The sequence below is a fragment of the Natator depressus genome, chromosome 25, assembly GCF_965152275.1.
Source record: "Natator depressus isolate rNatDep1 chromosome 25, rNatDep2.hap1, whole genome shotgun sequence".
In the NCBI taxonomy this organism is placed as follows: domain Eukaryota; kingdom Metazoa; phylum Chordata; order Testudines; family Cheloniidae; genus Natator; species Natator depressus.
In genome coordinates this window covers 1245680-1263912 of record NC_134258.1, presented here as the reverse complement: position 1 = coordinate 1263912, position 18233 = coordinate 1245680, and the positions used below count along the sequence as shown (strand labels likewise).

General features: G+C 46.3%; 1 protein-coding gene across 6 annotated transcripts in view; it reads right to left on the bottom strand.

Moving 5' to 3' along the window:
* The window catches only part of RANBP3 (RAN binding protein 3), a 183288-nt gene extending 173721 nt beyond the window's left edge, over positions 1-9567 (bottom strand). Inside the window, exon 1 of one of the 6 annotated variants that reach the window (XM_074939879.1) lies at positions 9319-9567. In XM_074939879.1, coding sequence (XP_074795980.1) covers positions 9319-9340 — 22 coding nt within the window. In that variant the 5' untranslated portion in view covers positions 9341-9567. The remainder of the gene's footprint in view (positions 1-9318) is intronic. The other 5 variants (XM_074939881.1, XM_074939880.1, XM_074939882.1 and 2 more) reach the window with 5 other exon arrangements.
* Between the last annotated feature and the right edge of the window lie 8666 nt (positions 9568-18233).

Genomic DNA, 18233 nt, shown 5'->3' with positions numbered 1-18233 from the left:
TGCACATCTACCAACTCGATATATGCCATTGTGTGCCAGCAATGCCCCTCTGCCATGTACATTGGTCAAACTGGACAGTCTCTACGTAAAAGAATAAATGGACACAAATCAGAAGTCAAGAACTATAACATTCAAAAACCAGTCGGAGAACACTTCAATCTCTCTGGTCACTCGATTACAGACCTAAAAGTGGCAATACTTCAACAAAAAAACTTCAGAAACAGACTCCAACGAGAGAGACTGCTGAATTGGAATTAAATTTGCAAACTGGATACAGTTAACGTAGGCTTGAATAAAGACTGGGAGTGGATGGGTCATTACACAAAGTAAAACTATGTCTCCCCCCCCCCACTGTTCCTCAGACATTCTTTTCAACTGCTGGAAATGGCCCACCTTGATTATCACTACAAAAGGCCTCCATTTTCAAATATATTGATTTTAATTACAATACAGAATACAAAGGTTACAGTGCTCACTTTGCAAGTATTTGTAATAAAAATAATATACTGTAAAAATGATAAATAGTATTTTTCAATTCACCTCATACAAGTACTGTAGTGTAATCTCTATCATGAAAGTGCAACTTACAAATGTAGATTTGTTACATAACTGCACTCAAAAACAAAACAATGTACAACTTTAGAGCCTGCAAGTCCACTCAGTCCTAGTTCTTGTTCATCCAATTGCTAAGACAAACAAATTTGTTTACATTTACGGGAGATAATGCTGCCCGCTTCTTGTCTACAATGTCAGCTGAAAGTGAGAACAGGCATTCGTATGTCAATTTTGTAGCCAGCATTGCAAGGTATTTACATACTAGATATGCTAAACATTCGTATGGAATGATGGCCAAAGCACGAAGAGGCAAAGGACATGCTTCCATGCCAATGACCCTCATTAAAAAAATAATGCGTTAATTAAATTTGTGACTGAAATCTTAGGGGGAGAATTCTATGCCTCCTGCTCTTTTACTGGCATTCTGCCATATATTCCATGTTATAGCAGTCTTGGATGATAAGCCAGCACATGTTCTTCATTTTAAAAACACTTTCACTGCAGATTTGACAAAACGCAAAGAAGGTATCTATGTAAGATTTCTAAGGATAGCTACAGCACTCAACCCAAGGTTTAAGAATCTGAAGTGCTGTCCATGCTTTCAGAAGTCTTAAAAGAGCAACACTCCGATGCAAAAACCACAGAACCCAAACCACCAAAAAAGAAAAATCAACCTTTTGCTGGTGGCATCTGACTCAAATGATGAAAGTGAACAGGCTAATGGCATTTTGGGCTGTATAAGTAGGAGCATTGCCAGCAGATCAAGGGACATGATCATTCCCCTCTATTCAGCATTGGTGAGGCCTCATCTGGAGTACTTTGTCCACTTTTGGGCCCCACACTACAAGAAGGATGTGGAAAAATTGGAAAGTCCAGGGGAGGGCAACAAAAATGATTAGGGGGCTGGGGCACATGATTTATGAGGAGAGGCTGAGAGAACTGGGATTATTTAGTCTGCAGAAGAGAAGAATGAGGGGGGATTTGATAGCTGCTTTCAACTACCTGAAAGGGGGTTCCAAAGAGGATGGATCTAGACTGTTCTCAGTGGTACCAGTAACAGAACAAGGAGCAAGGGTCTCAAGTCGCAGTGGTGGAGGTTTAGGTTGCCTATTAGGAAAAACTTTTTCACTAGGAGGGTGGTGAAGCACTGGAATGCGTTACCTAGGGAGCTGGTGGAATCTCCTTCCTTAGAAGTTTTTAAGGTCAGGCTTAAAGCCCTGGTTGGGATGATTTAGCTGGGGATTGATCCTGCTTTGAGCAGGGGTTGGACTAGATGACCTCCTGAAGTCACTTCCAACCCTGATATTCTATGCATCAGTCCGCACTGCTTTAGATAGTTATCGAGCAGAACCCATGATCAGCATGGATGCATGTCCTCTGGAATGGTGGTTGAAGCATGAAGGGAGTATGAATCTTTAGTGCATCTGGCACATAAATATCTTGCAATGAAGGTGTCAAGGTTCCCTCCCCACTCTGAACTCTACGGTACAGATGTGGGGACCCGCATGAAAGACCCCCTAAGCTTATTTCTACCAGCTTAGGTTAAAAACTTCCCCAAGGCACAAATTCTTCTTTGTCCTTGGATGGTATCGCTACCACCACCACCACCACGTGAGTTAGACAAAGATTCAAGGAAAAGAACCACTTGGGAATTCCTGTTCCCCAAAATATCCCCCCCCCAGCCCCTTCACCCCCTTTCCTGGGGAGGCTTGAGAATAATATACCAACCAAATAGGTTAACAAGGTGATCACAGACCAGCACCTTGGGTTTTTAGGGCACTAAAAACCAATCAGGTTCTTAAAAGCGGAACTTTATTATAAAGAAAGAGTAAAAGAAGCACCTCCATAAAATCAGGATGGAAGGTAATTTTACAGGTTAATCAGATTCAAAACAGAGAATTCCCCTCTAGGCAAAACTTTAAAGTTACGAAACAAAAAAATAAACCTCCCTCTTATCCTAGGGAAAATTCACAAGCTAAAACAGAAGATAATCTAACGCATTTCCTTCCTATTACTTACAATTTGTAATCTTAGAGGCTTAGTTCAGGTATGGCTTTAGGAGATCTATTTTCCCTGCCCTGGTTCCTCGCTGTCCCAGAGACAACACAAAGAAGCACAAAACAAAAACCTTCCCCCACAGATTTTAAAGTAACTTCTCTCCTTATTGATTCTTTTGGTCAGGTGTCAACCAGGTTACCTAAGCTTCTAAACCCTTTACAGGTAAAGGAGAGATTTTATGCTACCCTTAGCTGTATGTTTATGCCAGCCGGCTACAACAGTGTCATGAGAGTGCCTGTTCTCACTGTCAGGTGACAATGTAAACAAGAAGCGGGCAGCTTTATCTCCTGCAAATATAAACAAACTTTTACAGTGATTGGCTGAACAAGAAGTAGGACTGAGTGGACTTTCAGGCTCTAGGTTTTACATTGTTTTGGTTTTGAGTGCAGTCTTTTTTGTATGCAATTCTACATTTTTATGTTCAGCTTCCATGATAAGGAGATTGCACTACAGTACTTGTATTAGGTGAATTGAAAAATACTATTTTTCTTTTTTACAGCACAGATATTTGTAATCAAACATATAAAGTGAGCACTGTACACTCTGTATGCTGTGTTGTAATTGAAATCAATATATTTGAAAATGCAGAAAACATCCAAAATATTAAAACTAATAGTATTCTATTATTGTTTAACAGCACAATTAATTGCACTGTTAAACGATTAAAAAAATTAATCGCGATTGACAGCCCTAATTCAGTATTTGACTTCATATCTGATAGCTAACTGGTGCAAAGCCAGCATGAGAAGAACAAAATAATGTTTATAGGCCCTACAAAAGCTAGCAGTCTCTTGAGTGTTTCAGTAAGAGAACAACTGAGCATTTGGAGAGTGGTTTGTTTTAACAGATACACATTTAGATTCCAAACATTTTGTTCCTCTCGCCACAAAAATCAGATCGCAACTTTAAGGTAGGTCAAACTACACATTTAAAGTCACAGCAGAAATAAAATCACTGTAAACACAGATTTGGCACAAAATCAATATCACAATTTTGAAAACAAGTGTTACAGATTTTGGTTGGTTCTATGTTTTAATTTATTCAGAGATGAAAAAACTTCTGCTCTTTGCCTATGATCATGATCTGTAGTTCTTTGACTGCCAAGTGCAGTGATTATATGTGCATGACAATCAAGATCTCCAATATCCATGCTCAGGTCAAATTCATGATTTTGAAAAGATAGTTGGAGAATGGAAATGGTGCAGACCACCAGTGCTGAAGATGTAAATACCCAGGCAACAATCCAGACTCAACTAAGGTGCAGCCACTTATACTAAGAAGTCAGCTCCTATTCTGGAGAAGAGCATGAAACTAACCAAAGAATCTCTAAGGTCCTGAGTGTAAGATACTTTCTGTCCTTTAGAGAGTGATTCCTGGAGCATTTTCAGGAACAATGGTATTATACTAGTAGTAATTACTCTTTAAATCTATTAGTACTACACATGTTTAAACTATAAATAGGGCCCTTCATTTTCGGTTTTTATTTTATTCATTTTTTCTCAGGAATTTATCGGTGTTTATTATAACAAAAACAGGTAAAAATCGGTGGAAAAAAATTAACTGTTCTGGGTAAATACCGGGGTTTATTTTGGTGGACGGAAGGACAGTGGGGAAAAAAAAATTTAGTTGAATTCCAGTCATCAAAGCATTAATCTATGTGGTTTGCTGCAGAACTAAAACAGAACTCAGAACACAATGCCACCTCTGAGTTTAAGAAAACTATAAGAAAAAGGAGTACTTGTGGCCCCTTAGAGACTAACAAATTTGAGCATAAACTTTCGTGAGCTACAGCTCACTTCATCGGATGCATTCAGTGGAAAAGAAAGCTTTCATTTGAATAAACAGCTTACTATTATAAACTTAGAACTAATAGCCTATAAATATTTACATTTAATAATTGGACCACACCATTTACAGTGCATACACCCAACTTCATCCTTTTCTCCTGTTTCTTTTTTAAACTTTTGAATACTTCCTTGTGTCCTGAAAACTATTCTGATACAGATTTTCATTTTCTTCCTATTTTAGTGGCTCAGATCTTTAAATCATTTTCTGCTAACAGCTTAAAATGTGTATGTGGTAGTTCAGATGTGCACATACTTCAGAGCTTGTGTGTCTGTTTATTGTGTGTATCTTTTAGACCAGTGATCACCAACCCGTCGATTGCGATCGACGGGTTGATCCTGGACCCTCTGCCAGTCGATTGTGATCTCCTGGCTGCTAAAAGTCCGGTGGCTGGCTGCTGGCACATCTCTATGGCCCCTGAGAGGAGGAAGGATGGGGAGGTGACTGCAGCACCGTCCCTGCAGCTCCCATTAGCTGGGAACCGGCCAATGGGAGCTGCAGGGGTGGTGCTTGTGGACAGAGGCAGCACACGGAGACCCGCTGCCCTCCTGCCCCACAGGGGTCTGCAGAGATGTGCCAGCCGGCAGCCAGCTGCTTCTGGGAGCAACATGGGACCAGGGCAGGCAGCCAGACTGCCTGAACCCCGCTGCGCCACGGATCAGAAGTCACCTGTGGTAAGCGCCTCCCAGCCAGAGCCTGCACCTTGCCCCTTCTGCACCCCAACCCCCTGCCCCAGGCTCAGCCAATGCACACCCCATAGTTGAGAATGTTACACTGATTTGTGACAATCCCTGAAGCATTTTGGATCTATAAACCACAAATGACACTAATAAAAAATAAAACTCATGAAATGTCCGATGGATTCTAGGAGATTAGGTGCAGTGTGACCGTATGACCCCTGCACACAAACTCCCTCCCAGAGCTTGCAGCCCTCACTCCTCACCCCAACCCCCCCGGCCCAGGCTCAGCGAGGAGCCCCCTCCCTCCCACACACTGAACCCCTTTGCCCCAGTCCACAGCCTGCACTCCCTCCTGCACCCCAACCCCCTGCCCCAGCCCGGTGAGAGTGAGTGAGGGTGGGGGAGAGCAAGTGATGGAGAGAGGGGGGAAATGGAGTGAGCAGGACAGGGCCTCGTGGAAGCAGATCCTTGGTTGACCTTTCATTCAAAAAGTGATCTTGTGTGTAAAAAGGCTGGAGACCACTGCTCCAGACTGATACTTCAGATAGCTTTGCATATACAAACAGACTAATGTATTGTCCTAATACATATCTCATGCAATGTATTGTATTTTCCTAATAAAACATGTTATTTTTATATATTTGAATGATACAAAAGTAGGGTGAAAATTGAAAAAACGAATACTTTTTATAAAAACAGGATTTTTTTTTTCTTTTTTGGTAAAAATTGGTTTAAACTGAAACAAAAGGGCATAACTGTAAGTACCATGGAAAGCTACTCAACTTCCTGTCACAAGCATATTCACATAAATCAATCTTGAAAGTTTGTTAGAGGAGAATTCATCAAAACAAGCGTCAGGGAGCACTAACCCAGTCATCTTAGAAGAGAGACATTACTGTAGTACCTAGGCGTGGTAGTCATGGAAGAGGACCCCATTGTGCTAGGCACTGTATAAATATAGAATAAGACGACAGTCCCTGCCCCAAAGAGCTTACAACGTAAGTAGAAAACAGAACACAGACAGATCAAGATAGAGGGGTACAAGGAAACCACAAGGCAAAATTGGTCACAATAGGCAGTTGCCTCAGGATGCCAGCAGCCTAAAAGTGGTCACGTTTTTTGTACACTGAAAGGAGAGCGTTACGGAGAGTTTTGAATGAGGTTAATGACAGAGCTTTGTGGATTTTTACATGGAGTTCCTCCAAGCATGAGGAAAAATATGGAAGAAGGCATGAAGGTGCTTGTTTGAACATTTAATGAGTGGGTGATGGAGGTTGGCATCATGCCTAATCAGAGGTGGGAATCTACATCTCAGTCTGCATGAGAAATGATAAGTATGGTGGGGAGAGGCCATAAAAGGCCTTCAAAGTAAAGGTAAGTTCTCTTCAATGCAACAAAGAGGAAGCCAATCGAGGGATGCAAGGAGAGCGCAACAGGATAAGAAAATGACTTTTGCAGCAGCATTCTGAATGGATGTGAGCAGTACAAGATTGCATTTGTCAAAGCCAGAGAAGAGGACATTAATCAAGATGAGACTTGTAGCGGTGCAGATGGATAGGAAAGGCCTTATCTTAGAGACATTATGCAGAAAGAACCGACAAAATGTAGATATAGCCTGGATATGAGGACCTAGACAGAGGTCCAAGTTAAAGGTGACACCAAGCTCAGGGACCTGAGTGACAGTAGGATGGTGGTGCTGTCCAGTGATCAAGAAAGGTAGTGGGGGAGGAGACTAAGAGCTCTGTTATAGTCATGTTAAGCTTGAGTTGATGGCTAGACATCCACAAAAAAAAAAAAAAAAAAAAAAAAGAGGTTAGAGAGAGACAGATAGATTTGGACAGAAAGAGAGATCTGGGAGTAGAGAGGCAGATCTGCAAGTCATCAACATAGAGACACTAGCTGAATTTGTGTTTGAGGATGAGATGACCCAGAGATAAAATGTAGAGGGAGAAGAGAAGGGACCAAGGACAGAGCCCTGTAACCTGCCCACTGAAAGTCAGTGAGCAGATAAGGAGGATTCTCCAAAGTTCATGCTAAAGAAGCTATTAGAGAAGTAGGAGAAGAATCATGAGAGGCCAGAGATTATAAAAGTTAAGGGATGTCAAGATTTCAAGAAGAGCGTGGTCTGTATTGAAAGCAGCTGACAGACTGAGAATGAGGATGAAGCACTGGTTTTGAGCTTTGACTAGGAAGAGGTCAAAGACTTTGGGGAGAGTGGTTTCAATGGAGCGCAAGGGGTAGAAGCCCGATTGGAGAGGACCTAGAATTCACAGAGTCTAAGGCCATAAGTGACATTATGATCATCTAGTTTGACCTCCTGCACTGGATGGATCTGCAGGTCAGGAACTCCAAACAACTCATTCAATGATCTTCTGAAAAGAAGGAATAAGGTATGGCAGCTGGAGAAGCAAAGCAAGGTATGGCAGCTGGAGAAGCTGGCCCAGGGATGTGTCACATATCAAGGTTATTTAACAAACCACATTAAGTATCTTACACTATTTATTTGCAGTAATGTTACCTTAAAGATAGTAAAATGAGAAAGACAAATATAATTAGCTAAGACTAACATTAAACCCATTGAAACCTATATTTTTATTTGTGTAGCATTCAGTTACCTGAAATGCCAAAAAGAGAGGTGACTTCAACACACGCACACACACTTTCTATCCCTAGAAGCCTTGACCTTCTTTACATTACTCTGAAGGGCACAGTGCAAGACATTAGCATACATTTCTCTCTATTATCTGTATGTTTTTGCTTGGTTTCCAACTTTGATTTTAGTGCTTACCCTAGGGCACATTGACATAATGCTTCACAGTTTATGTTATGTTAAAGTTTTCTATGTATCTTCTACTTTGGAGATACACATTAAGGCCATGTCCACACTGCGCACCTTACAACAGTACAGCTCTGCCACGTCATTATAAAGCATGCTGTGTGGTTGCTCTTTATCACCAGGAGTAAAACCACCTCCAACAAGGGGGGGTGGGGGGGTAGCTTCGTCCCTGGGATCACACTTCCGCAGATGAAGCACTGTCCACACCAGCACTTTTCATTGCTAAAAGTTTTCTCGTTCAGGCGGGTGTTTTTTCACACACCGTGAGCAACAAAAGTTTTAGCAATGAAAGTGCCAGTGTAGACAAACCCTATGACCTATAGAGGGCATACTCCCATCCTTTCCTAAAACTCCTTGGGAAAAAGGGATAAAACCAATTCCCTTGCCCTCACAAATTTATGGCTATACAAAAGATGCCTAAATTTCCCCTAACCCTACAAAGCATATTTCTTAAGTGCTAGACATAAGCGTGGACACAGCACTGAAAACAACAGCTGAAATGGAGATTTTACAGCACTACTATATAGACAGGCCAGGGACGGGGCATAGGGACATGGTACCTGAACACTGCCTAGAAAGGGGTGAAATATCAGGCGGCACCTAATCCCAAACTGGTGAGAAGTACTGAGCTTCCTTCTTTTCAAATTTTTGGGGTTCAAGTGATAATTAAGCAAGCAGCAGCTCTCAAGGGTCTCTTTTACATTGCTATGTAACTTTGCACCATGAACTAAACTGGGTGACTAATGGAAACATACATGTATGTTTTGTTCACTTTCTGAATGTACACATGCATACCTACCAAGCAAGCTAGACTCTCTACAAAGGGATGTAGTTATCATCCTACATCGGGGGTTTTAGTAGCAAAAGAACAGCTTTGCTCCTGGGGCAGTAATAAATAACACTCACCTCAAGGGGACTTCCGTACCAGCAGGCTGGCAGACAAGGACTCAGTAGACAGCCCCCGACCCGCACACCCTACATCAATAGGCCTGTGCCCACAGCGACTCCCAACCCCCGAGATCCGTCACCCCCATGCTCTCGCCTCCTCAAGAGGCAACCCCTGACAGGCCCGGCCCACGTGCCTGCCCCATGGCGGGTGTCAGCGGGCTCCCCCGTGGGCGGGAGAGCAGGGAAATAGCCGGCCCCACTTAGGCCCAGCCGCTCCCTTTGTCCAGTGGCTCCCTCCGCGGTAGCCGGGACTGGAGCAGGCGGCAGGGAGGAGGAAATCCCCGACAGGGCCCATGGAGCTCCCCCCCAGGCTATGCCAGGCCGGCTGCAGCCCACGACCCACCCGGCCCAGACTCCTCCTCCGCACAACTGCGATCTCGACCGCATCCCCCCTACCTTCGTTCGCTAAATCCGCCATTTTACTTCCTCAATCACTCCCAGAGTGCAGCGCGCGACCAGCCGGACTCCGACTTACAACAGACACAGCGATGGAGCGCATGCGCGGCGTATCCCGCGCCCCAGTCAAGACAGGAGACACAGCGCATGCTCCGTTGGATATGGCTCCTCACTGTCGTAGTACGCATGCCCTGAAAACAACAGTTATCTTCATTCCGCCGCTCACGGTTAGAAAAATAGTGCGCCTGCGCCAAACCCACCCACTACAGGAATATCAGAGATCCTGAGGGAGGCGTGGAGTCCGACTCCGCATCCAGAGTAACATGGAGCATGCGCACAAATACACACTCCACAGTTCCTAAACCCCAAGCTACATAATATCCCTCCCCGCCTCTGCCCGCGGGCCTGGGCGGGGCGCAGAGGCTCAGGCGTGTGACTGCCCTGCCCCAGCCACGCCCAGAGGCACCGCTACCACAGCGCGGCCGAGGCCCTAAAGACCCCGCCCCCCTCGGCTCCTCCCCGCCACCACCCCACCCCCCTCGGCTCCTCACCCCCGCCTTCCTCCACAGCCACCTCCCCGCCCCCCCTCGGTACCTCACCCCCCGCCTTCCTCCATAGCCACCTCCCCGCCCCCCTCGGCTCCTCACCCCCACCTCCAGCACCCCGCCCCCCTCGGCTCCTCACCCCCGCCTTCCTCCACAGCCACCTCCCCGCCCCCCTCGGCTCCTCACCCCCACTTCCAGCACCCCGCCCCCCTCGGCTCCTCACCCCCGCCTTCCTCCATAGCCACCTCCCCGCCCCCCTCGGCTCCTCACCCCCACCTCCAGCACCCCGCCCCCCTCGGCTCCTCACCCCCGCCTTCCTCCACAGCCACCTCCCCGCCCCCCCTCGGTACCTCACCCCCCGCCTTCCTCCATAGCCACCTCCCCGCCCCCTTCGGTACCTCCCCCCCAACTCCAGCACCCCGCCCCCCTCGGCTCCTCACCCCCACCTTCCTCCACAGCCACCTCCCCGCCCCCCTGGGTACCTCCCCCCCACCTCCAGCACCCCGCCCCCCTCGGCTCCTCACCCCCCGCCTTCCTCCACAGCCACCTCCCCGCCCCCCTCAGCACCTCCCCCCCACCTCCAGCACCCCGCCCCCCTCGGCTCCTCACCGCCACCTTCCTCCACAGCCACCTCCCCGCCCCCCCTCGGTACCTCCCCCTCACCTCCAGCACCCCGCCCCCCTCGGCTCCTCACCTCCACCTTCCTCCACAGCCACCTCCCCGCCCCCCCTCGGCACCTCCCCCCCACCTCCAGCACCCCGCCCCCCTCGGCTCCTCACCGCCACCTTCCTCCACAGCCACCTCCCCGCCCCCCCTCGGTACCTCCCCCTCACCTCCAGCACCCCGCCCCCCTCGGCTCCTCACCTCCACCTTCCTCCACAGCCACCTCCCCGCCCCCCCTCGGTACCTCCCCCTCACCTCCAGCACCCCGCCCCCCTCGGCTCCTCACCTCCACCTTCCTCCACAGCCACCTCCCCGCCCCCCCTCGGTACCTCCCTGCCACCTCCAGCACCCCGCCCCCCTCGGCTCCTCACCGCCATCTTCCTCCACAGCCACCTCCCCACCCCCCTCGGTACCTCCTCCCCAGCTCCAGCACCCCGCCCCCTTCAGCTCCTCACCACCACCTTCCTCCACAGCCACCTCCCCACTCCGCTCAGTCCCTCACAGTCGTGTTCCCCCTCATCCATTGTCCCTGCCTGCCCCTCAATTCCCCCACTGCTGCGCTCCCCACATCCACCATCTGACTCCCTACTGCCACCTTTATTCACAGCTACATGCCCCACATCTACCACCCCACCCCGTCAGCCCCTCACTGCCACCTTCTTCCATAGCCACATGCCCCACAGCCACTGCCTCTGCCCCCTCAACCCTTCACCGCTGTTTCCCTCTCGGTCCCCCTCAGCCACATGCCCCACATCCACTGTCCCAACCACCTCAGCCCCCTACTGCCACCTTCCTCCACAGCCATGTGCCCCACATCCACCACCCTGGCCCCGCTCAACTCCTCACCACCGTGTTCCCCCACATCATTATGCATACTCAGCCCACCATCACCACATTCTCCTACATTCAACATCTCCACCCTACACTCAGTGCCCCATTGCCACATTCCCCTACATCCACCATTCCTGCCTCACTGCCACGTTCCCCCACATCCACCACCTGAACCTCACACTCAGCCCCCTCCCGAACCACCATGTTCCCTCATAAACTGTCTGTGCCCCAGGCTCAGCGCCCCATCACCATGTTCCCCCTCATCCATTGCCTGCACCCCACTGTTGCCGGCACCCAGTGCCAGAGGCAAACAACAGCAAGGTTCGTTGCCCGGTATGCGTCACCCAATCATCACAACGGGGTGGAGAAGCAGAAAAGTTTATTTGAAGCTTCAAAAAGGTACAGGGAGAATAGAATCTCAAACCCTGCACACAGAGCAGGAAGTTACACAGGCTTTTATACATCCTTTCTTCAGCATACTTATCCAATAGCAAGCTGCCCTAAGTATCCATATAGCCAGCCAATCCAGTTACCAGCTAGTTCCCTTGTTCTCTGTACCATCTGTTAAACCATACATAAAGCTGCTTTATTCAGCATTGTTCTTCCATATCTGCCCTGTTTGGCCTTGTTTAGTTTCAGGCAGTCTGACTCTGCAACATATTGTTGCAGATCCTCAGCGTAACTGCTGCGAGTGCCTCCAGGCTGGGGGGGGCCAAGGACACTTGGGCCTAGTGCGAGGGGGCTTCATCAACACTCGGGGTCTTCCATCCCCTCGAGTTACCTAGTGGCTATGCCCAGTGTCCCCAACACCACGCTCAGCTCATCACCACGTTCCCCCACATTCGCCACCCCCATCCCCCACTCAACTCACCATCACCATATCCACAGCCCATCATCACCACATTCCCTCTCAATCACCACCACGCCCAGCCCATCATCACCACTTTTCCCCTTATCCACCATCCATGTCCCACACTCAGCCCACCATCACCTCATTCCCTCACATCCATCACCCGCACCCAGCCCCATGTCCCACCTGTTATCACCATGTTCTCTCATATCCACTGCCCATGCCCTGCCCCACACTCAACCATTATCAAAGAATCATAGAAATGTAGGACTGGAAGGGACCTCGGTAGGTCATGTAGTCCAGTCCCCTGCACTGAGGCAGGACTAAGTCCTACCTATACCATTCCTAACAGGTTTTTGTCTAACCTGTTTTTAAAAATCTTTTATGACTGAGATTCCACAACCTTCCTAGGTAACTTATTCTAGTGCTTCCTTGCAGTTATGAAGTTTTTCCTCATGCCTAACCTAAATTTCCTTTGCTGCAATTTAAGCCCATTACTTCTTGTCCTCCCCTCAGTGGTTAAGGAGAACAATTTATTACCAGGCCATTTCTCCACTTTGTCAAAATCATTTTGAATTCTAATCCTGGCCTCCAAAGCACTTGCAACCCCTCCCAGCTTTGTATCCTTTGCAAATATTATAAGGGTACTCTCTATGCCATTATCCAAATCATTTATGAAAATATTGAATAGAAGCAGACCCAGGACCGATGCCTGTGGAACCCCACTTGATATGCCCTTCCAGGTGAATTTTGAACTATTGATAATTACTCTCTGAGTATGGTTTTCCAGCCAGTTGTGCAACCACCTTATGGTAGGTTAATCTCTAGGCTATATTTCTCTGTTTTCTTCATGAGAAGGTCAAGTGAGACACTATCAAAAGCCTTACTAAAGTCAAGATATATCACATCTACTGCTTCACCCCATCCACAAGGCTTGTTAACTTGTCCTGACTTTCCTGATTTTTCATTTGTTGTCATCCCCATATTCATTTGTAGCCTGGGTCCACTGGCTCCTCCCCCGTGGCTAAGGGGGAGGGCCTTGAGCTATGGGCAGGCTTATGCCCGTCATTTTTGCCAGACCTACAGTAGGTACACATCTTCCAACCTCTGCAATGAAGCAGGGGTTGTACAGTCACCAGTTTTTTTCACTACACAGTTCTGATTCATCCCCAGAGGTCTATTCGGTGCACTGAATGAGGCAGGAGTACTGTGGAAAAAATAGTATGTATCATAATGCAAACAGACAAGAAGGCCTTAATTCTGGCATTTTCTAACTTTTGAATGCCTGAATTTACAACTTTAATAGCGTTATTTTAACTTAGTTTTTGATGTGCAATTTCCTAGGTTTTTTAAAAAGCAAACTGGAAAAAAAAAAGCAGAAATGCCATCATGCAGCATCATATTGACACCACATGGGTCATCAGGGGTCAAAAGTTTATAAAAAGTATAACTCGGCCATATTTGAATGGATTTTCACAGGGACAGAAAATAGCACATCCCTGACACACAGGCCACTCCCTGCCATATTTCATGTCGCTGCTCCAAAGCATGGGGGAGCTAGAGATTTTCAATTAAAAGATTTTCAGTTTTTTAACACTGGCAAAACAGCATATTTCTGCTAGCCTTATTCTTGGAAATGGCTGAATCATTTTCACTGTAATTTTCTGGAAAAAAAAACATTCAGTCTGAGGCAGACACTCAGAATGCAAAATTTCAACCTCAATGGCTAAAGTCTGGCAAAGACATCCTGTTCCCTAGTGTGATTTGGTGCTCTGTAGCAGACACCACCTAATACCCCATCTTGTGATTTATCTATTAGGACATTGATCCATAAGCGTTCAAAATCATTTTCTTCCAAGTTATCAGTGACTCAGAAACAGTTAATGCCATTTTTTGACATACAGTGCCGCTCCCCTCCTCCCCACCCCTTTACACACTGGATCCTTCCTAACTAGGTTATAACCCTTGATTTTAACATTCCAGTCATGGGAACCATCCCACCACATATCAGTGACATCAACTAGATTGAATTTATGCTCATAAATAAGCAATTCCAATTCCTCTTGTTTGTTATCCAGGCTCCTTGCACTGGTATACAGGCAATTAAAGAATATCTTCTCTTTGTGTCCTTTGGTTCCTTGATTAATTTTGTTCTCTAGTCTTGATTTTGTGCTAAATGAGTGGGATAGTTTTCTCTTGTGCCTTTAATAATGTCTCTTTGAAAAACTGCCAACTCTCTTGAACTGTTTTTCCCCTTAGACTTGCTTACCATGGGATCTTACCTACCAACTCCCCAAGTTTGCTAAAGTCTGCCTTCTTGAAATCCATTGTCTTTATTTCCTCCTAGTGGATTCTTGAAAATTCCTTTAGCCAAACTATGCTAAATTGGCTACATTTATCACACCCTTTGGGAGATTTTGTTTTTGAAGATTACCTTTTGGATTACTAGTGCACCTGAAATTTTCCAAAGAAAGATGGCTGAATTGTTAAGGAACACAAATGGAACACAGCAGGAGAGTGGGGTGGGAGGAGGTATTGTTTCATGGTCTCTGTGTATATAATGTCTTCTGCAGTTTCCACAGTATGCATCCGATGAAGTGAGCTGTAGCTCACGAAAGCTTATGCTCAAATAAATTGGTTAGTCTCTAAGGTGCCACAAGTACTCCTTTTCTTTTTACAAATGGAACTGTAGTTTTCGTGGACGAAATTTTGAAAGGTCATCTAGGGAAAAACACAACAAAACCCTCAATGAAGGTCATTGATCAATCAGACTGGACTGAAGCTAAAGAAGGAAAAGTGTCTTCTACCTACACCAAATTGAGTTTTTGGGACAGACAATAAACAAAGATGGAATCAGTTCTTGTACAGAGAAAGTAAAAGTGATTTGAGAATTGAATCTCCTTCCTTAGAAGTTTTTAAGGTCAGGCTTGACAAAGCCCTGGCTGGGATGATTTAATTGGGGATCAGTCCTGCTTTGAGCAGGGGGTTGGACTAGATGACCTCCTGAGGTCCCTTCCAACCCTGAGATTCTATGATTCTATGACTGCACCAATGAGTGTACCAGAATTGAGTTGTGTACTGGGGATGATAAATTACATTGGTCAATAACTACAAGACCATTCTACAGTAACAAACCACTGAGTGAACTGTTAAAGTCCAACACATCATGGCAATGGGAGCCAAATCAAGAAATTGCCTTCAAAAAGGTAAAAAAAATGGTCTCAACAGCTCCAGTTCTCAAGTACTATGATGTGAACAAACCCTCAATGGTCAGTGAGGATGCAAGCAGCTATAGCCTAGGTAGCTACAGGCAGCACATTGTTGCAACAACATGGCTTGGAGTAGTACCCAGTTGTATCGTGGTCTTACACACTCACACAAGCAGAAAAACCATATGCACAGATTAGCAAGCAGTGCTTGGTAAGCATATGGGCATGTGAGAACTTTTACAGATCTCTGTGTGGACTGGATTATTTACTCTGATAACAGACCATAAACTGCTTGTTATCCTCATCCATGGAAAAGACCTAGATCAAACACTGCTGAGGTTCCAATGTCTTTTGCTAAGGTTAATGTGATTTAACCCAATTGCTAAATATGTTCAAGGGGAAAAATCTGGCAGTAGTAGACACTCTGTCACAGAACCTATCATCACACTCAACTACCTTTGAGCTCAAAGATGAAGTAAAAGTTTATGTAGATGCTGTGGATGACTACAGACCAGTGTCAGAAAAGAGACTTGCCAAGCTATAGAAAGCAACCTTGACAGACATACAACTTCAGGAAGTTCTTAGTTGCATTAGGGCCAGTTGGCCAAAGAATCTAAAGTATAGTAGGGAAGTGACATGTACAATTAAGGAAGTCAAATTGACTCATAATTAAAAGTGTTTGCAACATAATTCCAAACCCAATGAGAGGAGAAATCCTAAATTTCATCCATGAAGGACATCAAGGACTAACTAAATGCTGTGAACAGGCCAGTCAGTGTGGTGGATGGGCATCAGTAAGCACATAAAGAATAAAGTATCTGCATGTGAACATAATAGACCAACACAACTCAAAGAACCTTTAATAACAATACTTCCACCACACAGACCTTGGAAGAGATTAGCTGCAGATTTATGTGTAGTACCCCCTCTCCATTTATTTGGCTGTGCCTCCACCCCCTCACTCTTTCCTGGCAGGGTCACCAGGACAGGTTGGGAGGAAAATTCTAACCACAGGATAACCCCCACTTACTTGCCAAATAGTTGGAGACTCCCAAGAAATAACACAAACACATACAGTATATTCAACACAGTAATTATATTAAACAGAATATAAATATAACATAACAGGGCAAAACACTATTCTCATGGTCTCCGGTGCCCATGTTGATAATACCTGTGAAGTTCCCCAGTCACGTGACCTGCTATAGCAAATGTAAAGTTAGTGTTCCCTTGGTATGCGTACTTTGTTGGGGCCCTTGATGAGCTCTGACAACGATATCGTCTGTGCAGCAGTTAGCAATGTGGCTGACTGGATTCAGTACAGCCCAAAGGACTCTGAAGTGGGATAAGGTGGTGTCACTGTGCCTCAGTGGGTCAGAGCTGAGGATTCCAGGACAAACTGCTGAGAAATACGGCAGACTCTCGTCTAAACTAGTGGTTATTTTTCCATAAAATATACCAAACCAGCAACAACAGTAAACTTCTGTCTCACCACACTGGCTAACCAGAAGTCAGAAATGCAGTCTCCGTAGGTACCCCAGCCCTTGTTTCACCACCCAGACATGAGACTTAATGATGAGTGTGAAGGGCTGGACCCCCTGGGATGTCACCTGCTGTGCTGGGATGCCACTGAGTCAGACTATTCTGCCAGTCTGGGCCCCCTTTTACCTGGTCTTGCTGGGCTAGGCTCCCCAGACTTTTCCAGCCAAGCACACAGACAGGGCCACACCCAGCTGCACAGAGAGCCAGAGATCCGCTCTGGGAAGGCTCAGCTTAAGAGGCCCACCACAACACCCAGATGTCCGCTCCCCCTTGGAGTGCAAACCCAAAATTATACGAAATTCTCCTCTTTCCTCAATGTGGAGGAGGGTGTTCACAACTTCTGCCCCTCCCCCCAGTTAGAAATCACCTAAACTGGGTTATATTATAAACCAGAAATAAATGTATTAACTATAACACATGTATTTTAAGTAGTTAAGCAGGTAGCAGACAGAACAAGGCAGATTACTAAGAAAATAAAACAAAGCTCGCAAACTAGGGCTTTGTCTACACTGCCACTTTACAGAGCTGCAACTTTCTCACTCAGGGGTGTAAAAAAACACACACACCCCCGAGCGCTGCAAGTTTCAGTGTTGTAACACGGCAGTGTAAACAGTGCACCTGCGCTGGGAGCTGTGCTCCCAGTGCTGGTAGCTACTCCCCTCGTGGGGGTGGATTTTTTACAGCGCTCAGATAGTTCTCGCCCAGCGCTGGTGCCGTGACTACAGAGCCACGTTAAAGCAGTGCTACAGCAGCGCTTTAACACTGCTAGTGAAGACACACCCTAACCTTAATACACTAAAGAAACTAGTTACATGTAAGTTCTCACCCTTACATGAGAGGAAAGTGATCAGGAACAGTCAGCATGGATTCACCAAGGGAAGGTCATGCCTGACTAGTCTAATCGCCTTTTATGATGAGATTACTGGTTCTGTGGATGAAGGGAAAGCAGTGGATGTATTGTTTCTTGACTTTAGCAAAGCTTTTGACATGGTCTCCCACAGTATTCTTGTCAGCAAGTTAAGGAAGTATGGGCTGGATGAATGCACTATAAGGTGGGTAGAAAGCTGGCTAGATTGTCGGGCTCAACGGGTAGTGATCAATGGCTCCATGTCTAGTTGGCAGCCGGTGTCAAGTGGTGTGCCCCAGGGGTCGGTCCTGGGGCCGGTTTTGTTCAATATCTTCATAAATGATCTGGAGGATGGTGTGGATTGCACTCTCAGCAAATTTGCGGATGATACTAAACTGGGAGGAGTGGTAGATACGCTGGAGGGGAGG